The following is a 22,553-nucleotide window of genomic DNA, read 5'->3' on the forward strand; positions in this document are numbered from 1 at the left end:
AATTTAAGTATTAATGTGAGCAAAGTTATTCGAGGTATGTAATATTGGTTTTTACCCTGATTTATTATCAGTTACTGTGAGTTTTGAATCGAGGCCAACAATTACGTAATAAGTAACACATTCATTGAGGGGCGGTTACCTTGGAAACTATCCTGCGTTTTCCAAACTGGGAAGCGACCAATGGCGGGATTTGGCTCATACTATTATTTGCAGGATTGGGGGTGTTCACACTGTGTGCAGACATCCTGACCCGCTTTCTTGTCCTGCTTTTTTTAAATGTATTTTATATTGTAAGAACATGTTTAGTTAAAATAAACATATATTTGTGTTGTAAATTAAAGCACATGTTACCGCTGACGTTCTATTTTTCAACCACAATGACATTGCACCCTCATATTTTATGGTTTGATAATGGTATATTCCCCGCAGAAATTCAATTCGCTATCAGTGTTCACTATTCATGAAAATGTGGGTACTCTCACTTTTGGTCTCAAAGACATTTCAGCTATTAACTAACTAAATTCATACGCTACAATCCAGTTTGCATTTCACCTGTTTGATGTCTACTTTGGAAACGCTGCAGTGTCGCTTCTGAGGTGAGTGATAAATAAATAAATGTATGAATTATACACAAGAAGACTGTCAATTTATGCTGGTCAAATGATCATTGCGTATGGAATATTCGAAGTAAAAAATGAAGCAAACTAATGCTGCAAAGTTCTAACTGTTTAATCTTTAGGTTTAGTGGATTTTTCACATAATGCTGGCAAAGTATTAAACTCAGTTTGATGTTTAAAATTATTATTGAGCATATTCAGTTCAAGCAAACGTTATTACTAATTCTTATATCAGTGAATGGTATCAGGATATTTGTTCGTTTGAATCGGTTCACAAATGGTCTGATGATTCGTTCAATGATTCGTGCAAAGTCGTTTTCAGCGAAATGATTTAATTCATTTTAATATTGTTTAATGTAAAGGCAGATGATATTAGTACAAATATTAGTACAATTTATGTGAACGTTATGCCACTCCGTGATCCCAGGGACCGCGTGATGACGTAAATAAAAGAATCCCTGAATCTTTTGCTTTAAAATGAACTGTTCGAAGGAACCGATTCGCGGCCCTTTATTGCAGGATGTCAGTGTTGCAGCCGAACTAGGCTTTGAAAATGAATGTGTAGTCTTGTTAAAAGTGGAGCCCAAGGGCGAGTCCTGAGGTGAAGGTTTACCACACACATTCTCCGATAGTGATTTAACCTTGGCTGTAGCACTGCTCATTGAAGAAACAAAATAGCTGCACAGAAGTAGAAGTGACAGGTGCTTCCTATCTGTTTCACGTTAGTGTTTCTTTTGCACTATTTTTGTATTTAAATGACGGCTGTTGGTGGATAGAGCATAGTTTGTTAATAAGGAAGCTTGACTACTAGATTGTGATAGGCCTTGTTTGGATAAATGTGCTTGTTTTAGTCACCAAGCCAAGTGAAACAGATCATATAAGTTCATTTAAGAAGACAGATTGCCATTGTTTTGTTTTAATGTACACATACTTTTTATAATGTTCTGACCTGATTCCACTGCAAAGGAAATTGAAAGGGGATTAGTTTAGGCTTAGAGTATGTTTTTGTTATTCCCTGTTAGTTGATAGCCTGGGCGTTATCATTTCGTGTCTGTCTAAATGCTGAACAATCATGTTGACCTTTTTGTACACGATAAGTCTTAAAAAACGTGACCAGCTATTAATGTCTGTGTATTATTGCACTAGTGCCCCTTTTTGCCCCTCTTTGTGGTATTATTACTAAATTGTTAAATTTAGATGTTTTTCTACATTAGAAAGACGTCATTTCTGTCATCAGCACAGTCCGCAATGTTTTGTTTGTGCATAGTTAATGTGCAAGTGATTTGAGTGCTCACTAGGCAGTGAGCATGCAGTGAATGCATACATTTTTGAAGGGCATGTGCGCTAGAAGCAGCGGAATGCGGAAGTAAATCCAGGCCTAAGAAGTATTTGGATGGAGAAAAGACCCTCAGCACCCCATATGTGGCAAAAGATTGTCCGCTCTTCAGTTGAGTTTTAGTGCTGGTGTGATGTCAGTTCGGAAATCATCCTCCATAGTGTTGGGAAATATGTGATCTGTCTGGATGTCATAACGCAGTCTGGATGACTTCATGGTCTTCTCTATCTCTTGTGGTTGTGCTTTGTGAATTTCCAGGATGACTGCTGCTCCGTGCCGCAAGTCAAATTCCAATTTAGGAATTTAGTCAGCGGTGAGTGGAGGTCTATCAGCAGAGATAAAGAGGAGGCAGTTACTGTTACTGTTAAGTAAAGGTTAGTATGCATGTAGTCTGTGTATTCTCTGTCTCATCCGGAGCAAAGTCTGTTTTTCTCAAACCACACACACACACACAACCCTCAACCACAGACTAGCCACTAGGTCCTACGCTAGTTAGTTTGCAAACCATGTGAAGAACCACCGTCTCTCTCGCAGTGATTGTTGACAGTCTGACTGCCTCAAGGCTCCAGTGAATATAAAATGATCATATGCTCAGCAGAGTTCAGAGGATTAGAGAGAGTATTTGAGACATTTTGGGTCCTCAGAGTGATCTCATAAAATTTCCTAAAACCATAAAATGTTTCTGATAGTTTGAAAGAAGCGTAAAGCGTAGCGTCAGTTCTGGCAGGTCACGTTAGTCAAGCTCGCATCAGCTGACTCTCAGCTGATCCACGTCTACCTATAGGAATACGACGCCTATCACTGTATACATATGAGCTCCTTCAGTGCTCTCTGGAGCTCATTACCCTCCTCCATCCCCAGCTCCTCCTCTCGCCCAGTCAGGATTTGGCAAATACGTCAATCGTATTTGACGATAGTGGTCTTGACAGAATTGAATCTTGGTGATTTCTTTTGGAAAAGTGTTTAAATTAGCGAATATGTTGAATAGATGTCACTCAGTTTCTTAATAGTTGATGTTTTGTTAACATCATAAACACACAATAGCCACAGCAGAATATGATGCTGACTGTGACGCTCTTCCTTTTGAACCACATAATGTTTTATTTGAAAGGCTAGAATTTTTTTGGCGTTCACAATTACACAATTTTTGTATAATACTGCCAAATATAAAGTTGAAATGACCATTTTAATTCTTAACTCATTTTATGGGCTTTCCATAGAATATAGACATCTTGAACCAATATCCCTATTTGTTTCCCTCTCCAATAAGCAAAAAAATGCTTTTTGAAATTTATAGTCTGACTGACTAGGTTTAAAACTTATTGTCTGGCCATAAGAAGCTGATGCTTTTCTCTCAGAATCTTTTTGACCACAACCCCTATAAGTTTATTATGGACTTCAGAAATGGTTGCTAATCAACAAATATTTGTAGCCTATATTTTATATAAACCTAAATAGTGTCTATTGTTGACTTTTATAATTAAGTGCTTCAAACTGCAAATCAGTTTTGATAAAGAGCATCTGCTAAATTAATAAATGTAAATATTTTATTTTATTCAGAGAAAAACATCCTGACAGACACACAGTATGAGCATTGAAATTACAGAAATATACAATTCTGGCATGCTCCACAAATATGATCAACCATGCCAACAGTTAACAAAAAGTCTGTTATTTTTATCTCTGGATGATGTTTGTGACCCATAAGAAGTTGCCACATCAACCGCCCACATGCATTTACTAAATACAGCTTCCTCAAGTTTGGACTTCAGAACGTGACCAAGCTTTTCCCTTTTCTTCACACACTCTTCTAAATCTCCAGTTTTTTTTTTTCTCTGAGGAATGCGAGTTGGCTCTTTCCAGCCTCTCCCTAGAAAACTGCCCTCCCAAGATAAACAGCGCTATAGTCCAGCCAGCCCTCCGCCCTTTCCAGAGGACTGTGTTTTCCCTCCAGCACGTGAGAGAGTGGATCTCCTCCTCTGTGTGGCACTGTGACTGAAAGTTCACTAACCCTATGGTAAATCTATGGTATTGACTTGGTTGGCGTCTGCAACAAACAGTTTAACCTTTTTTCAGTGAGCAAAGCAGGTGCTATTTCAGACAATCCTTTCAATGCCGCCCACTTATAACCAGGCCTACACAGAATTCAGCAGAAAGCTCTCCATATTTCTGCATAATTGGGAATTCTATAGTTTCCATTCTGCAGGATTTCATGCAAAAAATGGCTCAGATTCCGTCAGGACCTGCTTTTAATGCCGCTTTTGAGTTCAGAGGGAATTGGACTGGTATCTGTCTCTATTCTAGCCTTTGATAAAGAATGTAACCTACATGCAAATTTGAACCGCTTATTCAAATGCAGCTAAGTATGTAAACAGTTTGTTATGGTAGGTGATCTCACCTCACTTTGGTTTTTTATTGAGTAATTTTCATCACTGTTTGATTAATCAGTTGATCAGGCATGTTTATGTGCACATGTGCGTGTTCACAGAGGGGTGTGTGTGTGTGTTTGTGACGATTTAGTGGTGTGAAAGCTCGTTTGGACATGTCTGTGTGCAATATGAGTTGTAAAAGGAGATGTTCGTATTTGACCCTTTGAGTGTGTGTGTGTGTGTGTGTGTGTCGCTCCGAGCCTACAGCGTGGTCTGTTATCTTCAGAATGAGAGATGGGCAGGAGTAGTAATCCTGCACTGCCTCATAATCCTCTCTTTCAAAGACACTGGCATTCTTCAGCAGCTCAGACGAGCACCCAAACAGATCAGTGCTGACAGCCAATGTGGCACACAGGGCAGCCAGGCTCTTAAACATTAGCGTTGATCCTGCAGCATAAGCAGCATTAATGTAAACACTTCAGGAACTTGGGCAGGGGATGAAGTTACGACGTCGTAAAGGTCAAAGATCATAGGTCTTCATATCTGCATGGAGTTTGAATATATATATATATATATATATATATATATAAGTAGAAAAAGAAATCTGATGGCAGACATAAGAAGAACTCAATGGTCATTTACTTGATGAAAGTGCTGCATTCAAACAATAATTGCATAACATGATTAACTAGTGTAGCCTATGTCAACAATTCAGTAATGTAATGAAAATATTTTATATATATATATATATATATATATATATATATATATATATATATAAAATATTTTCATTACATTAGCCGTCTGGAATGAAGAAAGTGGAGAAAATGCTAAGCAAACGCTCGCACTGTTTTGTTTACAGTTTGTATATCTGATTCTGCAGTCCTAGTTATCATCAATGTCTCTGTTATAATCAATGCAAAATACATAAAACTAGACTAAATTAAAATAAATAGATTAAAAAACCCAAATGCACTAAAACACAGCGGACTGTGTTTTAATTAACACTCCAATTCGATTTCTTAGTCAAATGTATTTATTATGTAATTTAAACATGGTATTCAGAGTCCTCCATATTAACATGAATTAAAACACCTCTAATCTGAACTACTATATATATATATAGTATTGTATATATATATATATATATATATATATATATATATATATATATATATATATATATGTATATGTATATGTAGTAATGGCAGGGCAAGTGTTGTAACAAAAATCCTTGTTGCTTATCATCGTCTTTATCGCACTATCACTGTTTTCAGTGAATGTAATCATTGTTTATAGACAGTAAAATGTTGCAACACCTTGAGTTTAGCCTGCTTTATTTTCACAAGCCGGGGTGCACATCGGTGTCGCAAATGTGACATGCAACTCAATGTGCAGATACGCTTCAGGTACCTGTATAGACGGTGTTTTCACACATCGTCGGATTTTATCTGTTAAATTATGCACAAACAGCTAATCGTCATTCTGTCATTAACACCCCTATATTTCAGACTTTTGGTAGCGTCTGCTCGATTCACTTCCCTCAAAACAGACGGAGCGCCAGCCATTCCCATAGAGATCTGTTACCATAGCCACAGGCACACATTCTGTGGGTATTGTGTTTACGGTGGGACTCAGGTATGCCCCCATGGCATGAGAGTGTTGGTTTCAAAGGCAGCCAAATGGTGAGGATTGGGGTAAGAATCCACACCTGGACTTGACTGAATGAATAGACCCAGAGAGGAGGAGCTATTATGGTCAGACTTGTTTATTTGTTGTGCATCTGGATGGCAGATGTTATCTGTTTTGAGGAGAACTTTCACCTTCCCACAATGGTGGTCTGCCAAACCAAACTTCATTCAACCACTCCTTAAATAATCCGGTTAATCATACTTAAAAAATGGAGAGGTGGAGTCTCCAAAGTGAGTTTGAGGTGTCTGACTCTGGCGTGTAAGTGAAAATGAAGTGTTGCTTCACAACTTTCATTCTTTTCTGTCCTTCTGAGTTGGATACAGTCCACTCCCTGCTCTTACGGGATTTTGCGGGATGAACTTGTTTTTTTGAGGGCGATGCTCAACCCAGACTCATATTCTGAGATCCGAGAAACCACAATTTATTCTTAGCCGTTTGCTTCCAAGAACAGAAACAGACATACCAGATGATTCTTCTCTCCAGTCTTTCTCAGGTAATTCCTTTGAGATCTTCCTGAAATTGTCCAACCGAATGATGGGATATCCTTATGGCCACCACTGCTTGTCTTTCTTTTTCCTGGAGCACTTTGTTTACTTTGATGAAGCCGACAAGGCACTCTTATATCATTTCCTCTCGTAGTCTAGGTGGAACGCTGGAAAAGATTATTAAGAAGTGTTTTGGGAAATGACTGCCACAAATATCCTGGAGGTGAACTCCAGTGGGAAACCACTCGAGTTGAGACCAAGAATAGGCTAAAAATTTGTGGTGGAAATATGGTGGAAGCATGTACTGAGGTGTGTGAATGAATGAATTTGGTCATGTGTCCGTAGGGAAGTGTCGTGCTTCCTGCTTGTATTTCTCCAGCCCTGCTCTGTCTGAAAGAGTTGGCTGGGAGGAGCTATCTAGGAAAGAGGGGAGGAGGAGAAGTATTTGAGTTGCCATCTCAGTCGCGCTCACACACACAGACTCACACACGCATTCACTGGAGCGCTGCTCACTCTCTGCTGAGCTCCGTTCTTCAAAAGGGTCTACAGCTTGAGAGCTTCGTCCTGCTCTCGGGAAACACTTGTCCTGGTAAGTTAAGCAACCCGTAACAGAGATGGTACAGTAATCTATGTACTAGTGGACTTGTCAAATTCTTTCTGAAGTTAGTTTGTGTTGACTGTGAGATATCTGTTGAACTCTGGCTTTGTATTCGTTATTTTTTTTATATCTTTGTCTTCTTAAGATTGTATTATCATCAATTGTATTGGCAATAACAGTGAAACTCGTGTATAAGACTTGTCCTCTCATTTCATCATTATTTATGAAGGATGTGAGTCTCTAATGAGTCTTATTTGAGCGTGCTGGGACTGGACTGATTACCTAGTACGTAATGGTTGTTTATATGGGATCTGTAAGAATCGTGTGAGAGTATGGGTGAGTTCAGGTTTTAGGCAAATAAAATACAGATAAACTCCAGGTATTTTCCCATCTCATTAGGGCTTTTATTAAAACCGTGAATGATTGTCGCTGTGAGCTCAGTTGTTAGGGTTAGGGTTAGAGTTGAGTGTTTGTGGGTGCTAAATGTTGTTTTGTGACATTGTTAGGAATAAACCAAAATTAAAATTCTGGTGAATATATATTTATTTATTTATAAAGCTGATAATTATTTTCATGTCATGGCTGTTTAATATATTGGATGCTATTAAAAATATATAAATAAAAAAAATTAAATGCATTTTAAATAATGCAAGTGAATGTAGGAATCATGTATAAAATGTTTTAACATTATTATCAATAAAAATATTTTCATGTTATGGCCAATATCCATTAAATGGCAGATAAGTCTAAACTACTTTGTTAAAATAAAAATAAAAACACTAAAAATGATTTGTTTTAAATGCTGCAAGTGAATTTAGGCATCACAGCATTTTTATGTACAGTATAAAAAATGGACATTCGTTTTGAGATTTGCTAAAGATTACATTTAACAATGTTATTAAATTATAAGTGATTTTAAAGATTCACTTTATGTGAGCTTTAGATGACAGCAAAAGCTGTCTAAATGTAAAAATAGAGGAAAGGAGCGTGCTAAATAAAAAATTCAACATTGAACAAAAACGTGATCTGATATATTGTGCATCCCTAAGATGGATGGTGTCAAAACAACAAGAGTGTGTGTAACAACAACTTTGAGCTATGTCTATGTCATATTGTCAGCATATTCATGGAGGAAAAGATCTCTATCTATCTATCTCCCTCTCTGAGATCCATTAACATTCCTGGCTTGGTTATTGGTCAAACTGGGTTAATAGGTGACCTCTGCTTATGTATGTATGTGTTTGTGTTGTGAGCTAGTTTTTGTAAACGTAGTTACTAGTTGTTTGTTGTTCTTTTGTTTTGGTGTGTGTGTGTGTGTGTGTGTGTGTGTGTGTGTGTGTGTGTGTGTGTGTGTGTGTGTGTGTGTGTGTGTGTGTGTGTGTGTGTGTGTGTGTGTGTGTGTGTGTGTGTGTGTGTGTGTGTGTGTGTGTGTGTGTGTGTGTGTGTGTGTGTGTGTGTGTGTGTGTGTGTGTGACTGTGGGAAAGCGGAATTGGTAGCTGCGGTGGAAGAAGGTAAAAACAACACTCTGGGCTGAGGCTTAAACCATCTCATCTTTGTGATTACACACTGTGTCCACACGTATATGCTTTTGTGTGTCTGTTTCTCTGTTAGCAGACACCTAGGCTGTAATTCTGTGCAGATGTGAGTGTGTATGTTTAGTGAGTGGCATATCTCTGCATTACTTTGGCAGGCCTGAGGCAGGCCACAGGGTCAGGGTCCATTTAAAGGACCTGGGGGTCATGGATTCCTGAGATGAATCTGACATGGACAAGGTTGCCATGGTTGTAATTAGGCGATGATCAGGCCATTTTGCTTGACCGGGATGACAGCAAGTTGCATCTCTCTTTTCACCCCTGACAGTGCTGTGAGGATGTTGCCAAGGCAATTGAACAGTACTGGAATAAGAGTTTAAAGTGTCCTCTGATGCCACAGTGTCCTTCCTTAAATGTGCAGCTGGTACTGCAGAGCTTCATCCGGGGGAAACGGTAAATCACTAATAATCGTGTAAGTGACAGATCACCCAGGCCTCTGGGGTCAGATACATCTGTGCTGCCTGCGTTTAACCCTGATCTGAAAACTCCAGGGATCTGATTTGATCTAATCTGGTTTTCTTTGATTTGAAGTTTTAAAGTGATGGACGAAGGGAAATGTGGAGAATTTATGGTAACAGTGAGGCTGGCCCATGACGGACAGATGGACTTTTTGCTCTCATCTGATTATCTTATTATAGTCAACATGAGAGATGAAGGAATAGTTTTCACATTTTCTGCTTGTTTCCTTTCTAACACGCCTCTGTGACACATAACCATTATTATGTTATCCTACTTTTGTACGTTTTTCTACTAATGATAAATTGGTATTTGGGGCAAGCCAATTAAATAATTTTAACTTAAAGGGATAGTTCTCCCAAAAATGAACATTTTGTTGTCATTTACTCAAGTTGTTTCAAACCTGTATGAGTTTCTTTCTTCTGTTGAACACAAAAGAAGATATTTTAAAGAATGTTGGTAATGAAACAGTTGACGGTAGCCATTGACTTCCATAGTAGGAAAGAAAATACAATGGAAGTCAATGGGGGACCGTCAACTGTCTGGTTACTTACATTCTTTAAAATATATATATTTTTTTTTGTTCAACAGAAACTCAAGTTAGGTTTGGAACAACATGAGGGTGAGCAAATGATGATTTTTATCCCTTTACTAACCTTATGTTCGTCCGTTTTAAGATTATCCAGACTGGATTTCAGGATTTGTCTGTCCAATTTTTCTTTTTTCTTTTTGTATTATTTATACCCTTTTTGGCCTAAAATCTACATCCCCAAAATGATATAAATATTATAGAAAAGATATACAAGATATATAAAGATATATAAGATAAATCAAATATTTAATTAATAAATACTATTATTCATCATCATAAATAAAATCATTCATAAATGAAATATTATTAGGGCTGCAACAGTTAACTGTTAATAAAATAATGTGTTTGTTTTTCTTTTATTATAACTTTTAAAACGGTGATTTTTAAACTGCTTTTTTGCTTCAGATTTGCTGACAAACTGTTGTTGTTTTTAAATAATGTAAGGCTTTAAAAAAAAAAATTCACATAATGTATAACTAGGGTTGGGTACCGAAACCGGGCACCGATATGGAATCGGTACCTATGTAACCGGACAGAATCAAAACGCAGATTTCGGTGCCTCATTTCGGTGCCACTTAAATGCCTCAGCTGTCGGTTGAAATATCTGCCCTCTGGTTCTCCGAAACGGACGTAAGAAGCATCATCACCGCATGTGATCGCTAGTTAACCCTTTGACGCGTACCATCGTTCACACCGCTGTGATTAGAACGTTCAGATCGCGTGATCAACTTTTAAATTCAAATCTTTGTTTGAGTTTACAACATTCATAGTTAGTAAAATACACACTGATGTCTATGGAAACGGTAAAACAATCCTTTCAATTATAAATTGATGACGTGTTTAGATACACATTGTGTTGGTAACTATAAAATTGACTCTATTCTTCTCACACTTCACCAGCCTTGAACACGTCAATTCATCCACTTCTCCCGAAATACATTAAAGTAAATGTATTTTGGGAGAAGTGGATGAATTGACGTGTTGACAGAGACAATTCTCTGAACTGTGGTGCGTAACATGGCGCCCATTGTTCGTTATAGATCAGCTAACATGAATCATGATCATTATAAAGGTTTCTTAAATGACAAAACACATTCACTTACATGTACAGTATTTAAGATTAAAAATATCAGCCAAGGACTGACTGACATAACGCAACCAATCACAGTTCGTTATTTGTTTAGTGTGAAAATGTCGATGTCCATACAATAACAGACCGGCGTACATCTAATAAATTATTCATTTGAGAACGTTGTGCAAGTTTACTGCAACAATAGAGCCGCGAACCTCACGTACTTTTGAAAATCCGGCCTTCAGTTGATCCTGATGAGCGCTCATTGTCAGTTGTAAACATGATGGTGTTCTTCTTCCACGAGGGGGTTCGCGTCACTGCATTCCGTAACTTTTTTGGTTAAAAATTGTCCTATACATTTTTGAGCAAGTACATAACCAGCCAGTGTTCAAAACTATCTGCTTGCCTTAGCTCAATTCAAAACGGTAAGCTTGTAATAATGTTTTTAATTCCAGTGGCACTGGTGGATTTCCGCGGGAAATTCGAGCATGTCTTTGCGTCATTACGTCACATCTGTACACATAAAGAAGGAGTCTCGGCTAGTAGGCTATATTGCGTGTGAGGATGTTGGTGGTGGAGATTTATAGCCTTTTCTCACAGCACTTGATATAATTAAACTTATCAATTTGATGGCGGATCCAGAAAGGTTCAAACGACAATCACCTGTGACAACTGGAGATTCACCCGCAAAAAAAAAATTTGAGAACCAAGTATAATTTGCACGGTTTGACGTGATAAGTGAATGTTAGATTTAATCAGCGTGATTTGCAATGCTTTTTTCCCTTAGTTGGTCAGATCAAAAGTGGATGTTACTTACTTGTTCAGATTACATTTTCTGGTAAAAATACTTCCAAAAAGTAGAATCTGTGATTCAGAATGCTAGGATCCACACCGGCGCGGAGACTGACAGCCGCACATTCTCCTCAAAACATTGGATTCATCCGCCCTGTGCCGTGCCGAGGCACAATCCACGTAAAGTTGATAATTCCGCGAATAACTGCAATTGCAGATTTCGAACAGAGATGGCGACAAAGAGGAAAAACTACAGACCGCAGCTTTAAGGTGATGCGTTCTAAAATAAAGCTCACCTTGTGCAGGACATGCAATAAGTCAGGAGAGGTGTCGTATCTGGCCAGAGAAGTCAAAAAACGTGAAAAGAATTGCTGAAATTTAAAGCTGGTTTGTAGCATACCAAGAATACAGACTACTTTGCTGTTATTAGTAGGCTACTCTAGTGTTAAATTATTGTATTTGGGTTAGGTGGCTTAGTTTTTAATGTGAACTTATGTAAATTTGTTGTTTTGTATTTAGACTACTTATATTTATATATTTACTCTAAAAATTTTATATATTCAATTTTGAGAATTCATGTTATTTTTTTCAATAATAAACCGGTCTTTAATGTCATTCACCATCATATTGAGGCTCTTTTTTTTTTTTTTTTTTTTTTTTTTTTTTAATCGGTTCAGGTACGGTTCAGGCACCGTTTAGGCACTGGTACCGTTTTAAAAGTACAGATTTGGCACCGGTATCAAAAAATAAAAAAAAACAGACGATACCCAACCCAATGTATAACAGCCTACATGGATACTTTCACTATATTTGTTGTCAACTTTCAATTTGCGGAATTGTTGGACACTGGAATAGCATGTTTTTGTAAATGTCATTTTTATCTGATTAACCAAAGAAATACTTGACAGGTTAATTGATTACCAAAATAATTGTTAGGTACAGCCCTATATATTATTTACATTTGTATATTTATTATAAATATGCTATAATCATTATTTTAAAACAACAGAAGTCTGTTATGCCCCCATTTAGTTGGGTAAACTGTGAGTGTAAGGAATGGCACTAAGGGCAACTGTATTTACATCTCTTAAGGGATCCACATGTTTGCTGTAATAATGGGAGATGAATGATGATATTATCCTGAGGGCTCATTCAGACATTCAATGTTAGTTGTATCCTGGTCTAGCTGTGGGACGTTTAGTACAATACCAGGCTCTGTCTAATGATGTTGTGTTGAGAGGTCATCCTGGCCTGCTGTGGACGGAGGGGAAACAGCTGTGCTGTGCTTTGCCACACATTGAGAAGAGAAGGCTGTTTAAAACTCTTTATAACCGGCTGTTCCCTCGCCGATAGAGCTTTGTGGTGGTTATGGATGGAGGCAGTGTGAAAGGTTATCAGGCTAAAGGCTTGAATCCTCTGGGGCGTCTTTATCGCGGTCGCTGAGGTGAGTTGAGTGAGAGGTGTGACTCTCAGTGCAGTAAAAGCCGTCTGGGAAAACCCTTGGGAATGATGCTAGTTAGCTTGTACTTACACCTAACACCTACAGTGTAGTGCAAGAGGTCAAATCTTTAAGTGAACGGTCCCACAAATGAGGTTCATCTGTCGGCCACATCCAAACAAAGCTGTTACTGCTGAAACAAGCCGTTATCAATAAATCAATTCCCCTCAAGTCAGCAGGATGGCTCATGTTGACAGTTTGGAGGGATTCCTGAATTCCGTCATTACTCATAGTGACGTCAGATCTTCTGCGCCCAATCCTTGCTCAATATCTGAGAAGATTCTCAGGAACTTCCTGGAATATTGACACGTTAAATCAATGATGAAAAGCATGTAGTGTCAGCCTGTGAGGAACAGGAACGTAACTGTAACATTGCACAGGTGACTCAGCCTCAGAGTGAATCCCTTCGGGCTGCTAGGAGCAGGAAATGTTGGTTTTGATCTGTTTAGAGCTGTCAGCAAGCATCACCATTTCTATTCTTCCCTTCCATAGCAAAGCACAGTAACTATACGTTTAGTTTTGGTTATGACTGAAATTCGGTCACCATGATCTACCAAGTGACAAAAGTGTGAGAATTGATCATTAATTAATCAGAATTCAATACAAAGCAATATATTTTGTGTCCTTCATTAAAAACAGATGGAAAAAATATGATTTCATCTTGTTTTTAAAGCATATTTGGCTTTTAAAAGGCCCTTAAACCCAAGTAAAATTTTTGCACATAACACATGCTATGAACATGATGCCTCAAATTGTGCAGTTTGTTGAGGAAAAAATGTGACGTCATGTATCTAGCTGAAAATTTTCTACCTGGAAGATAAAACGTGAATCATAAAAAAAATTTGCTTTTTGATTTGAGTCAGTAAGCCAACCCCCCAGAACACCCTAGCATCCCCATAGCAATGGACTGAAGAAATCTTTGAACGCCATAGCAACACCTTGACATTGTGATGATGAGATATTCTTTGGCAGGCACCACTCAACTTATCTTTAGAAAACTAAATTTCTTTGGTCTTACATTTACATTGTCATTTAGCAGACGCCTTTGTCCAAAGCAACTTACAAACGAGGACTACATTAAGCGTGTCATCGGGAAGAGGCAAAAACAATGCAAGAAGTGCTCAAAATACAAAGTTCTGGCATTGCTCATAGCATAAGCCAGACAAGGGAGGATTAAAGGAAAAGGAAAGAATATATTATTATTATTCTTTTTTAATGAGGTTAAGTGCTCATGGAAGAGATGAGTTTTCAGTTGTCTTTTGAATGTTGTCAGGGATTCTGCATTCCGGATGAGGGTGGGGAGATCATTCCACCAGCATGGAACCGGGAATGAGAATGTTCTCTGGCTCTCCCCACGTCCTCAGCGCTCCGGGTCCAGTTGGCACAGCGCTGAAATGCTTCTGTTATCTCAATCAGGTCACACCACGCTTGTGCCCAAAGCTGTGGGCTGTTCGTCTTTTTGTATTACATGTATTACTTCTCCTTTAGAATATAACAATGACTATTTATCAACTGTCTCACTCTTTATCTGTTTTTCAGATATCTATCCTGACCCACATCTCTATCTCTCTCTCCCTCACTTTCTCTCTTTCATCTTCTATTCCTTGTTCTTTTTATTTTCCCCTCTCACGTGTATCTTTCATGTTGGGCCTGTTGTCGCAGCAGTAATTGATAGATATCCTTAAAGTAGCAGATCCCTTTCAGTCACGCAGAATTCCCCTCTAATTACGTTGCGGAGTTCCTTTCAGCCAAAATTAGTAAGGTCATTTTGTACTTTGTCCCTACAGCTGTAGACCGCCGCTCCAATGGTTTTTAGGAATAGCTTATTTGCATCACATTTTCCTCCATGTAGTGTACTGTCATTAAATCATTAAACACTAATAAAACGAACATTGGAAATTATACATCCATTTGAGTTTAAAAACACCCACAAAAAGAACCGTGCTTAAACCGTTAGCAAACATTTTCCATTCACGTTTTTGCAGCCCAACCAACAGTCCAGTACACCACTAAACACTGTGGGGAACATTACATCAGCTCTCAGAAATCAAGACCAAGATCTTTATTTTGTGCCCAGAAAGGTTTGCTTTGGAGATGCCTGTGCGTTTCTGTGGTTGTGGCAGTCTGCCGTGGGTGTGTGTGGCTCTAAGTGTGTGTATTCCTGGCTCTCCCCACGTCCTCAGTGTTCCGGGTCCAGTTGGCTCAGCGCTGAAATGCTTCTGTTATCTCAATCAGTTCACACCACGCTTGTGCCCAAAGCTGTGGGCTGTTCGTGCCACCCTCGCTGCTGTGGCCCTCACATTCCACTGCGTGTCTGCTTCTGTTTGGGGATATTATTTTACAGGAGAAGTAAACACTTTAATGGTTTTTTGGGGATCACTGTGTGCTGTAAGATGAAAGTGATTTCCACTCCTGTTGGACAAGAGTATATCATTGCTGTAAACGGTGGTTCTCAGCTGTCGGGTTGCAACCCAAAATTGGGAAACAAGTTCTGCTTATTACAGTCTGCACCGGAGAACTGTATTTTTTTACTCATTCAAAGATCAGGTTAAGTCATTATGTACAATACCCATATTATCGGCCCAAAACTCTTGATTTAATAACACTGCTGAATATAATCTTTAGCAAATCTCAAAATAAATATAACTTTTTCATAAAAGTTCATATAATATGATGCCTGAATTCATTTAAATAGACTTTTAGTGTATTTGTTTGAACAAAATAGTATAGACTTTTAATATCGCCGAATTAAATGTTATCAGACAGCAATACAATGAAAATACTGGTATCTGATGACTTAACAAGCCTAGAATTTCTGCTAGCTCTTATTGTTTATCCATATTTGTCCCTGTAAGCCCTCATGCTTGTGGCCTAGGGATGCACCGAAATTCTGGGCCGAAACCAACAATTCTAGATGCTCTTGCCCAAAAACCAAAATTATAAAAAAAGAAAAGTATATTATTATATTATTTTAAATTAGAAATTTCATGTCGGCACATTATTTGAGCGGACTTTGCTTTTCCGATGAGCATGAGCGGTACATGGGCCGTGCGCAACTGAGTGGAAGAGTGAAATATTGAGCAGAGCGTTACACTGCGCAGTGATGACGGCTAGAGTGAGAGGGAAGCTTTCTGGCCGTAAAACGCAAATGCCATTTTCGGTGGGTGAAATTTCCATGCATCCCTAGTGGTCTATGGTCCCTGTCTGTGGAAGAGCTTTCCTCTATGTTGGTGTCTGGTAAAGGCCAGTGTAGCACTGGTGAATGAAAAGATGTGGAGGGGAAGGAATGATGATCCATTTTGGCTTTTGGACACTAGAGCTGCCTCACCCCTAGCAGCATAGCAGGATCCTGAGCAACTGTGCTTTCTATTAAAAGCTTGGCCATTGAGAGACAGCTGTGTGTGTGTGTGTGTGTGTGTGTGTGTGTGTGTGTGTGTGTGTGTGTGTGTGTGTGTGTGTGTGTGCGTGCGTGCGTGCGTGCGTGCGTGCGTGCGTGCGTGCGTGCGTGCGTGCGTGCGTGCGTGCGTGCGTGCGTGCGTGCGTGCGTGCGTGCGTGCGTGCGTGCGTGCGTGCGTGCGTGCGTGTGTGTGTGTAGATCATCATCTAAATGCACCACAGAATTTGACCTGGATAAGCATTTATTCCATTACTCTGTCCATAAGCCTCTTATAAGACACAATAACAGATAGATAGAAGCATGCCAAGCATGTTTAAATGGTTCTGTTTCCATAGTAATGGAAACACCACAACACTAGACATTTCTCCATGCCACTGCTAACCCACTTTTAACTTACCTGTCACTCTGCTGTTTCAGTCTCGTAGCCACGTATGAGATGGGGTCACGGATCTGAATGATTCAAAAACCAGAATGGAATCATTAGTAGGAACAATTAAAGTGTTTAATCTTGTATCCAAAGCAAATCACCCTGCAGGGTCATTTCGACGGGGACCCCTTCACAAAATTTAGTTCAGGGCCCCCAGAAGTGTAGGACCAGGACTGTTATTCTTCTTGTTTTTTACCTATAGCCAAAGTGCAGTAAACGGTCAAACTACTTATGCTACAAACCTGTGTGTTTATAATTAGAACCGATTTTGGTTCATCAAAATGAGAATTTGAGGGGAAAAATCAAATTCGAGTAATCAATATTTTATTTTTAACCCAGCCCTAATAATTATCATAACATTAAAGTTAAATGAATCACCACTTGAAACCTGTTTTACTTGCGTGATGTGTGAAAAACAGGATATTTAAAGAGAAAAAAAATCTCGAGCATGAGAGAATTTAAAACAAAAGCTATATGTGATTATCCATTAGCCTGTGTAGCCTAAGTGACGGCAGCAGAAAAGGAAAGTCCTTTCCAAAGAAGAGCAAGCTGGCAAGCTACTACATTTTGACAATTTACAAAGCCACACAATTTTACTATGTGGAAGAACATGCACTGATAAAATGTTCACAATAATACCAGGAACATACATTAAAAAAGGAAATGGGGTCAACTTTTATTTCATGTTGGAAATAATTGCAGTGTAAGCCAATGAGCTCATTTAAGCAATTGAGGCTATTTATTGTTCAGTCTTTTGGGGCGAATGTCAGTAAGGTTATTAACAGTTTTCTCTAAAGGCGTTTCACACTGTTCTGTAATTAGAGTTTAAGACTATATTTAGGTTTTAAAAGTGAACTGTTGCTTGGTAAGAAGAGAATATGTCTATCTTTCTATTGTACTGAGTCTTTTCTATCTTATTAGTGGAAGAAAGGGAGGGGGAGCGTAACGAGGATGAGGGCCCAGACACAAAGTCATGCTATAAAAAGATTAATTAAAAATGTGTATTTGACTATAATGATGATGATGATGGCGAGAAATGGCAAGGAACAAGCCTCTCAGCGCTCTTGATGATGTAATCCAAACCTTTAATGCAGTAACAAAAAGAAGAATGTGGAAGGGAAAAATTGCCTTCACTCCCCTGACACTGAGGATCAAGAGAATATGAAAGCATTATAAGTTGTGAAGACATAGAGAGAGTGAGAGAAGCGTCTAAATTTGAGCCAGAGCCGATTTGAGAGCAACTCTCTTGTCTGTGTATAGTCTGACAGTAAGAGGGTTTTACTGTATTATATAGCTTGTCTGAGTCAAGCTGTATGGATGCTCATGAGTGTTTCAGACAGATTTAAATAAGTCTTGGCTCAGATCTAGTCTGAGACCAGAATATAAAACATGATAATCTGCCTATAATGTACTCTATAGACACTACACAAAGTGCCTTTGTGTGCTTATGAACACTGAACAAGTGGAAAGCAGGACATTTAAATATTTTCATAAAACGCTACTGTTTGATGTAATTGAATGTAAAAGATTGCAGCTGTTCTTTTGCTCTGCTCTTTCTTTTTTGTTTCTTTTCAAAGAATCACATTTGAATGAAAATTCAGTAGGAGTGTTTGTTGTGAGTGGGGGGAAGGGTGCAATTGGTCAGAGTTCCAACCCTCAGCCAATCGGAGATCATCTGCTGGCTTACTCCTTTCTCCTCCTCTTGTGCTTGCAACACTTTTCTCTTTCCTGATTGGCTGCTCACACATGCAGCATCTGGAGGCTTTAAGAGTGTAGTGGGAGGGGCCAGACAGTGCATTAAAACCAAACGTCTGCCCCCATTCGCTTTAGAGTACTCCAGTATCTGTTATGTGTGGAGCAGAGGGAGTGAAAGGAGGTCCTCTCTTTGCCTACCCATGTCTGACAGCATCTCTTTCTCTCTCTCCTTCCTCCAGGAAAACAGTGCAGGATTACAAGAAAAAGAGTTTCAAGTTTTCAAGGAGTGTTTTACAAGTCTGAAACATCTGGAGATTGAAAGGAAAGGACTGAGCCACCGTGCTTCACCAGAACTATTCTGCTAACCTTTCAGCTGCGAAGAGCTCACTTCAGGATCTGCCCGTCCTGGTGGGTCACTCAGCCGGACTGATGTGGAATGCGACCCTTTATGACCCCATCCCATCGGCCTCTATTCAATGAGCCGGACTCGGGAGAGAGCAGATAATAGACGCAAGAGGCCGGCACACAAAAAGAGTGAAGTAACAGCAGCAGGAGTGTTCAGACTGGTAAGAAAGTTAAAGGGGTCATTGAAGGTGGGAAAAAAGAGCTTAAAATACAAAGAAGAAGGAATAAAGAGACCAGTGACTACAAAAGTCTTTCTTGGGACTGCAAGACATTTTTGATCGCAAAGAAAACTTTGACCCTTAATCATTTCACCTCTTAAATTAATCCCACTGCTACCCATCATGCCAGTGGAGACCCTCCGTCCTACAGATGGCCGTCTTACTGGGGGTCCCTTCACTTCTGCCATGCCTTTCCGTATCCTCAATAAAGGCCCCGACTACTTCCGCAGAGCGCCCGAGACAGGAACACGGAAGCTGAGTGCGGTTGAGCGCCTGGAAGCGGACAAGGCCAAGTACGTAAAGAGTCAGCAAGTAGCACTCACTAGACAAGAACCTGTAAAACCCCCAATCATCCGCAAACCACTGTTATCACCAAGCATGATGATGCAATGCAGAATAAACACTCCTCCAGCGAGGAAGATTACCCGGCGCCTACTTGAGGCAGAGAACGGACCGGACCATGGCATGAGCAGAGGACCACAACTCAACCTGGAAGTACTGAATAATCTAATCAATGTCTGCGATGGGCCGCTTGCATCCTCCCCTACCCCTTCCTCTCCTTCTCCATCAGGCTCCTCTCCCTCTTCTGGGGGTCACAGTGTTGGTAGTGGACAATCTGCAGAACCTCAACACTATACCAACTTCAAAGCACACCTTGCCTCAACGCCCAACTCCTCTCGCACCTCCTCTCCTCTTAACAATCAATCCTCACCTGCAGAACCCAGCCGAAGGCCGCCTCCGGTCCCAGCCAGAGCTCCCAGATTGGTACCACAAGGTAGTTACGGACCGCCCAACTCTGTAACTGTGCGGCGGGTGGATGTGCGGCCGCAGGCTGAGTGCAGAAAACCTAAAAGATTGCCTCTACAACCCAAACCTAGACAAACCCAAGTAACTCAACCACAGATAGCCCAGCCACAGGCACCTCCCACACCTCTTGCTCAGCTACAACCTTCGGCAGCACACCCTCCATCCCCCTTCATACCCACCAGCCCGCTGTTTCTGCGACCTGGCATTCTACCCCCGGCTTCTCCCGCTTTCACCCGCCTGTCTTCAGCCAGCTCTCGAGGGTCACGTCCAGGTTCAAGTCGGAAGCACCCCTCCCTCCATCGGTCCAAGTCAGACTTGAGCGACCGCTACTCACGGGCCACAGCTGACCTGGAGCGTTTCTTCAACTACTGTGGGCTGGACCCAGGTGAGGTGGAAGGAATGGGTGGCGTGGAGCGTTTCGCCCGGGCCAATTCGGACATTGTTTCAGTCTCCAAGCTCCGCAGTGTCAGTACATCTAGCTCAGAGTGCAGGGATGGTGGGGATGGACGGCAAGGGGAAGAGGAAGATGACGATGGGCCCATCAAGCCCAGTGAGCGGGTTCCTTACGGCATCTCAGTCATCGAGAGGAATGCACGCGTCATTAAGTGGCTCTATGGTATCCGACAAGCACGGGATGCCTCACAAAACATCTCCAATGTCTAGAAGCTTCTCTCTGGCTGTCTACCAACCCAGGAGTACCAGACATAGACAATATAAATGGAACAGAGACTTGTTATAGCATCCAGTTGATGTCTATCACACACACCTAATATTTATTATGTTCTTGTTTGAAGGCTGTTTGTATTTGCCTTACTAAAAGGATAATGTTCATGATGTTTGTTACATAGAATTTACATGGACATCCTGTTGTTTTTCGAGCGTCTGATGTTCTGCAAGAATGACGTACCTCCAAATGTGGAATACTACAGACTCTCAGCACTGTGACTTTGATACATTTTGATTTAAGCAATAAGACTAATGCTAAAGGCACTAACAGTGATTGAATGGATGATGATTTTGATTTAAGAAGGTAGCAGTCGATCTGCTGTGCTGGTGCTGTTCAGGTACAAAGTCTTTATTAAACAGCAGTACTGTGGGACCCGTGGCCTAAGCTAATTCCTCTAGGAACCATTGTGTTTATAGTACTGGAAATTAAGCAGGTACTTTCTAGTTTTAGAAATCTTTGTATTGGGTGAAGAATTGAAGAATGATTGAAGCTATTTAGGATGCTTGTTTATGAGGTCATCATTTGGTGTCGATTGTAGTAAGACCTCAGGGATATGTTTAATAAGCCACACCTAGAACAGACACTGCAAAGTCCTACCAGTACACGCATATAGAAACTGAGATGCACACAAACCCCTGCTCGCTGTTCACACTCTTTTGCTCCATAGGTGTCAAATTCACAAGTGCGTCAGATGTTTGGTGTAGATGTTTTTGAAGGCAAGACTACGATACTGTGAAGAATTCAGAGCTTCCACAGAGGCACTGCTCCTCTGCAAACATGGCTGATAGACTGTTATTGTTGAATATAAGTTTAGACATTCAAAATATAAGCATGTGAGAGCCTCTTGTCAGCATGCACATGTGGATGTACAGCTTTATTATATGGCAAAGCACAGTTGCACGATGTGCACTCAAACATGCATTCCAAAACATGGACATACATTCCATTCAGCTTAATGTTTATGTATGATTTGTGTGGGTTTTGTTTGATTGTGACTGTTCCTTCTGCCTGTTTCTTTGTTTTGGAGAGGTTATGTTGTGTAAGACAGGTAAAGTGTGAGAGCTGACAGAACTGAGAGAGAGTGTTTGGCTCAATACTTTCAGGGGAATCAAAGCTGTTAACTCTGTTAACAAAAAAGAAAAGCCTTACAAATTATTTTGATAGAATTTGATTGTCATGAGGCCACACAGATGTTTACTTTTGGTTGACCGTTTTTAAGAGAAAGTTTTGCTTTATTAAAAGCATAATAATCAAGATTTTTTTTTTTCATTGAATTGTGCAATCTAAATATAGCCATAAATGCATTAAAAAGGTAACGCAAAGCATTTGAATATTAAATACATTGCTCTGCAGCACATTCAGAAATAATACACACAAAGGTACAAACCCTCAAACAGTTCAGCACAGTAGTTATTAAAGTTGGAGGGTAACATGGTGGATCTGCTCGCTCTCTGAAGTTTACAGTTGACCCGGAAAGAGTCGAATGCAAAACCGGTCTTTTGAAGATGTCAATAAAGAGATGATGTTTTTGAAAACAAGCTGTGATTTCCTTATTTTCTTTGATTCATTTGAGTAGTTTAAACCTTAATCTAGATCTTCTACTGGAAAAGACATTTTAATACAGGGTGCAGCACTTTTAAAAGCCACTTTACATGAAGAACCAGTTGAAGACGTCATTCTGAGAATGTTTACTCTGTCCCTTTAGACAAAGTGTTGAATGTAAAGATGGCATATACAGTCCAAAACAACACTGGATCCCATTGTATGGACAAATAAA

The 22,553-nt window shown here is 39.8% G+C and overlaps 1 protein-coding gene across 2 annotated transcripts; it reads left to right on the forward strand.

Annotated features, from left to right (window-relative positions):
* The first annotated feature begins 462 nt into the window (after nt 1-462).
* On the forward strand, nt 463-22,307 carry LOC311302305 (protein FAM110A). Of its 2 annotated transcripts, none has more exons than XM_084428085.1 (2): nt 463-596; nt 18,859-22,307. In XM_084428085.1, the coding sequence occupies exon 2, from the start codon at nt 19,366-19,368 to the stop codon at nt 20,710-20,712; it is 1,347 nt and encodes a 448-aa protein (XP_084284211.1). In that variant the 5' UTR covers nt 463-596; nt 18,859-19,365; the 3' UTR covers nt 20,713-22,307. The 2 variants fall into 2 exon arrangements, with proteins under 2 accessions (XP_084284211.1, XP_084284210.1); XM_084428084.1 differs by lacking the exon at nt 463-596 and adding an exon at nt 6,969-7,088.
* The last annotated feature ends 246 nt before the right edge of the window (nt 22,308-22,553 follow it).

This window comes from Rutilus rutilus, assembly GCF_951802725.1.
Source record: "Rutilus rutilus genome assembly, chromosome: 13".
Classification (NCBI taxonomy): Eukaryota; Metazoa; Chordata; class Actinopteri; order Cypriniformes; family Leuciscidae; genus Rutilus; species Rutilus rutilus.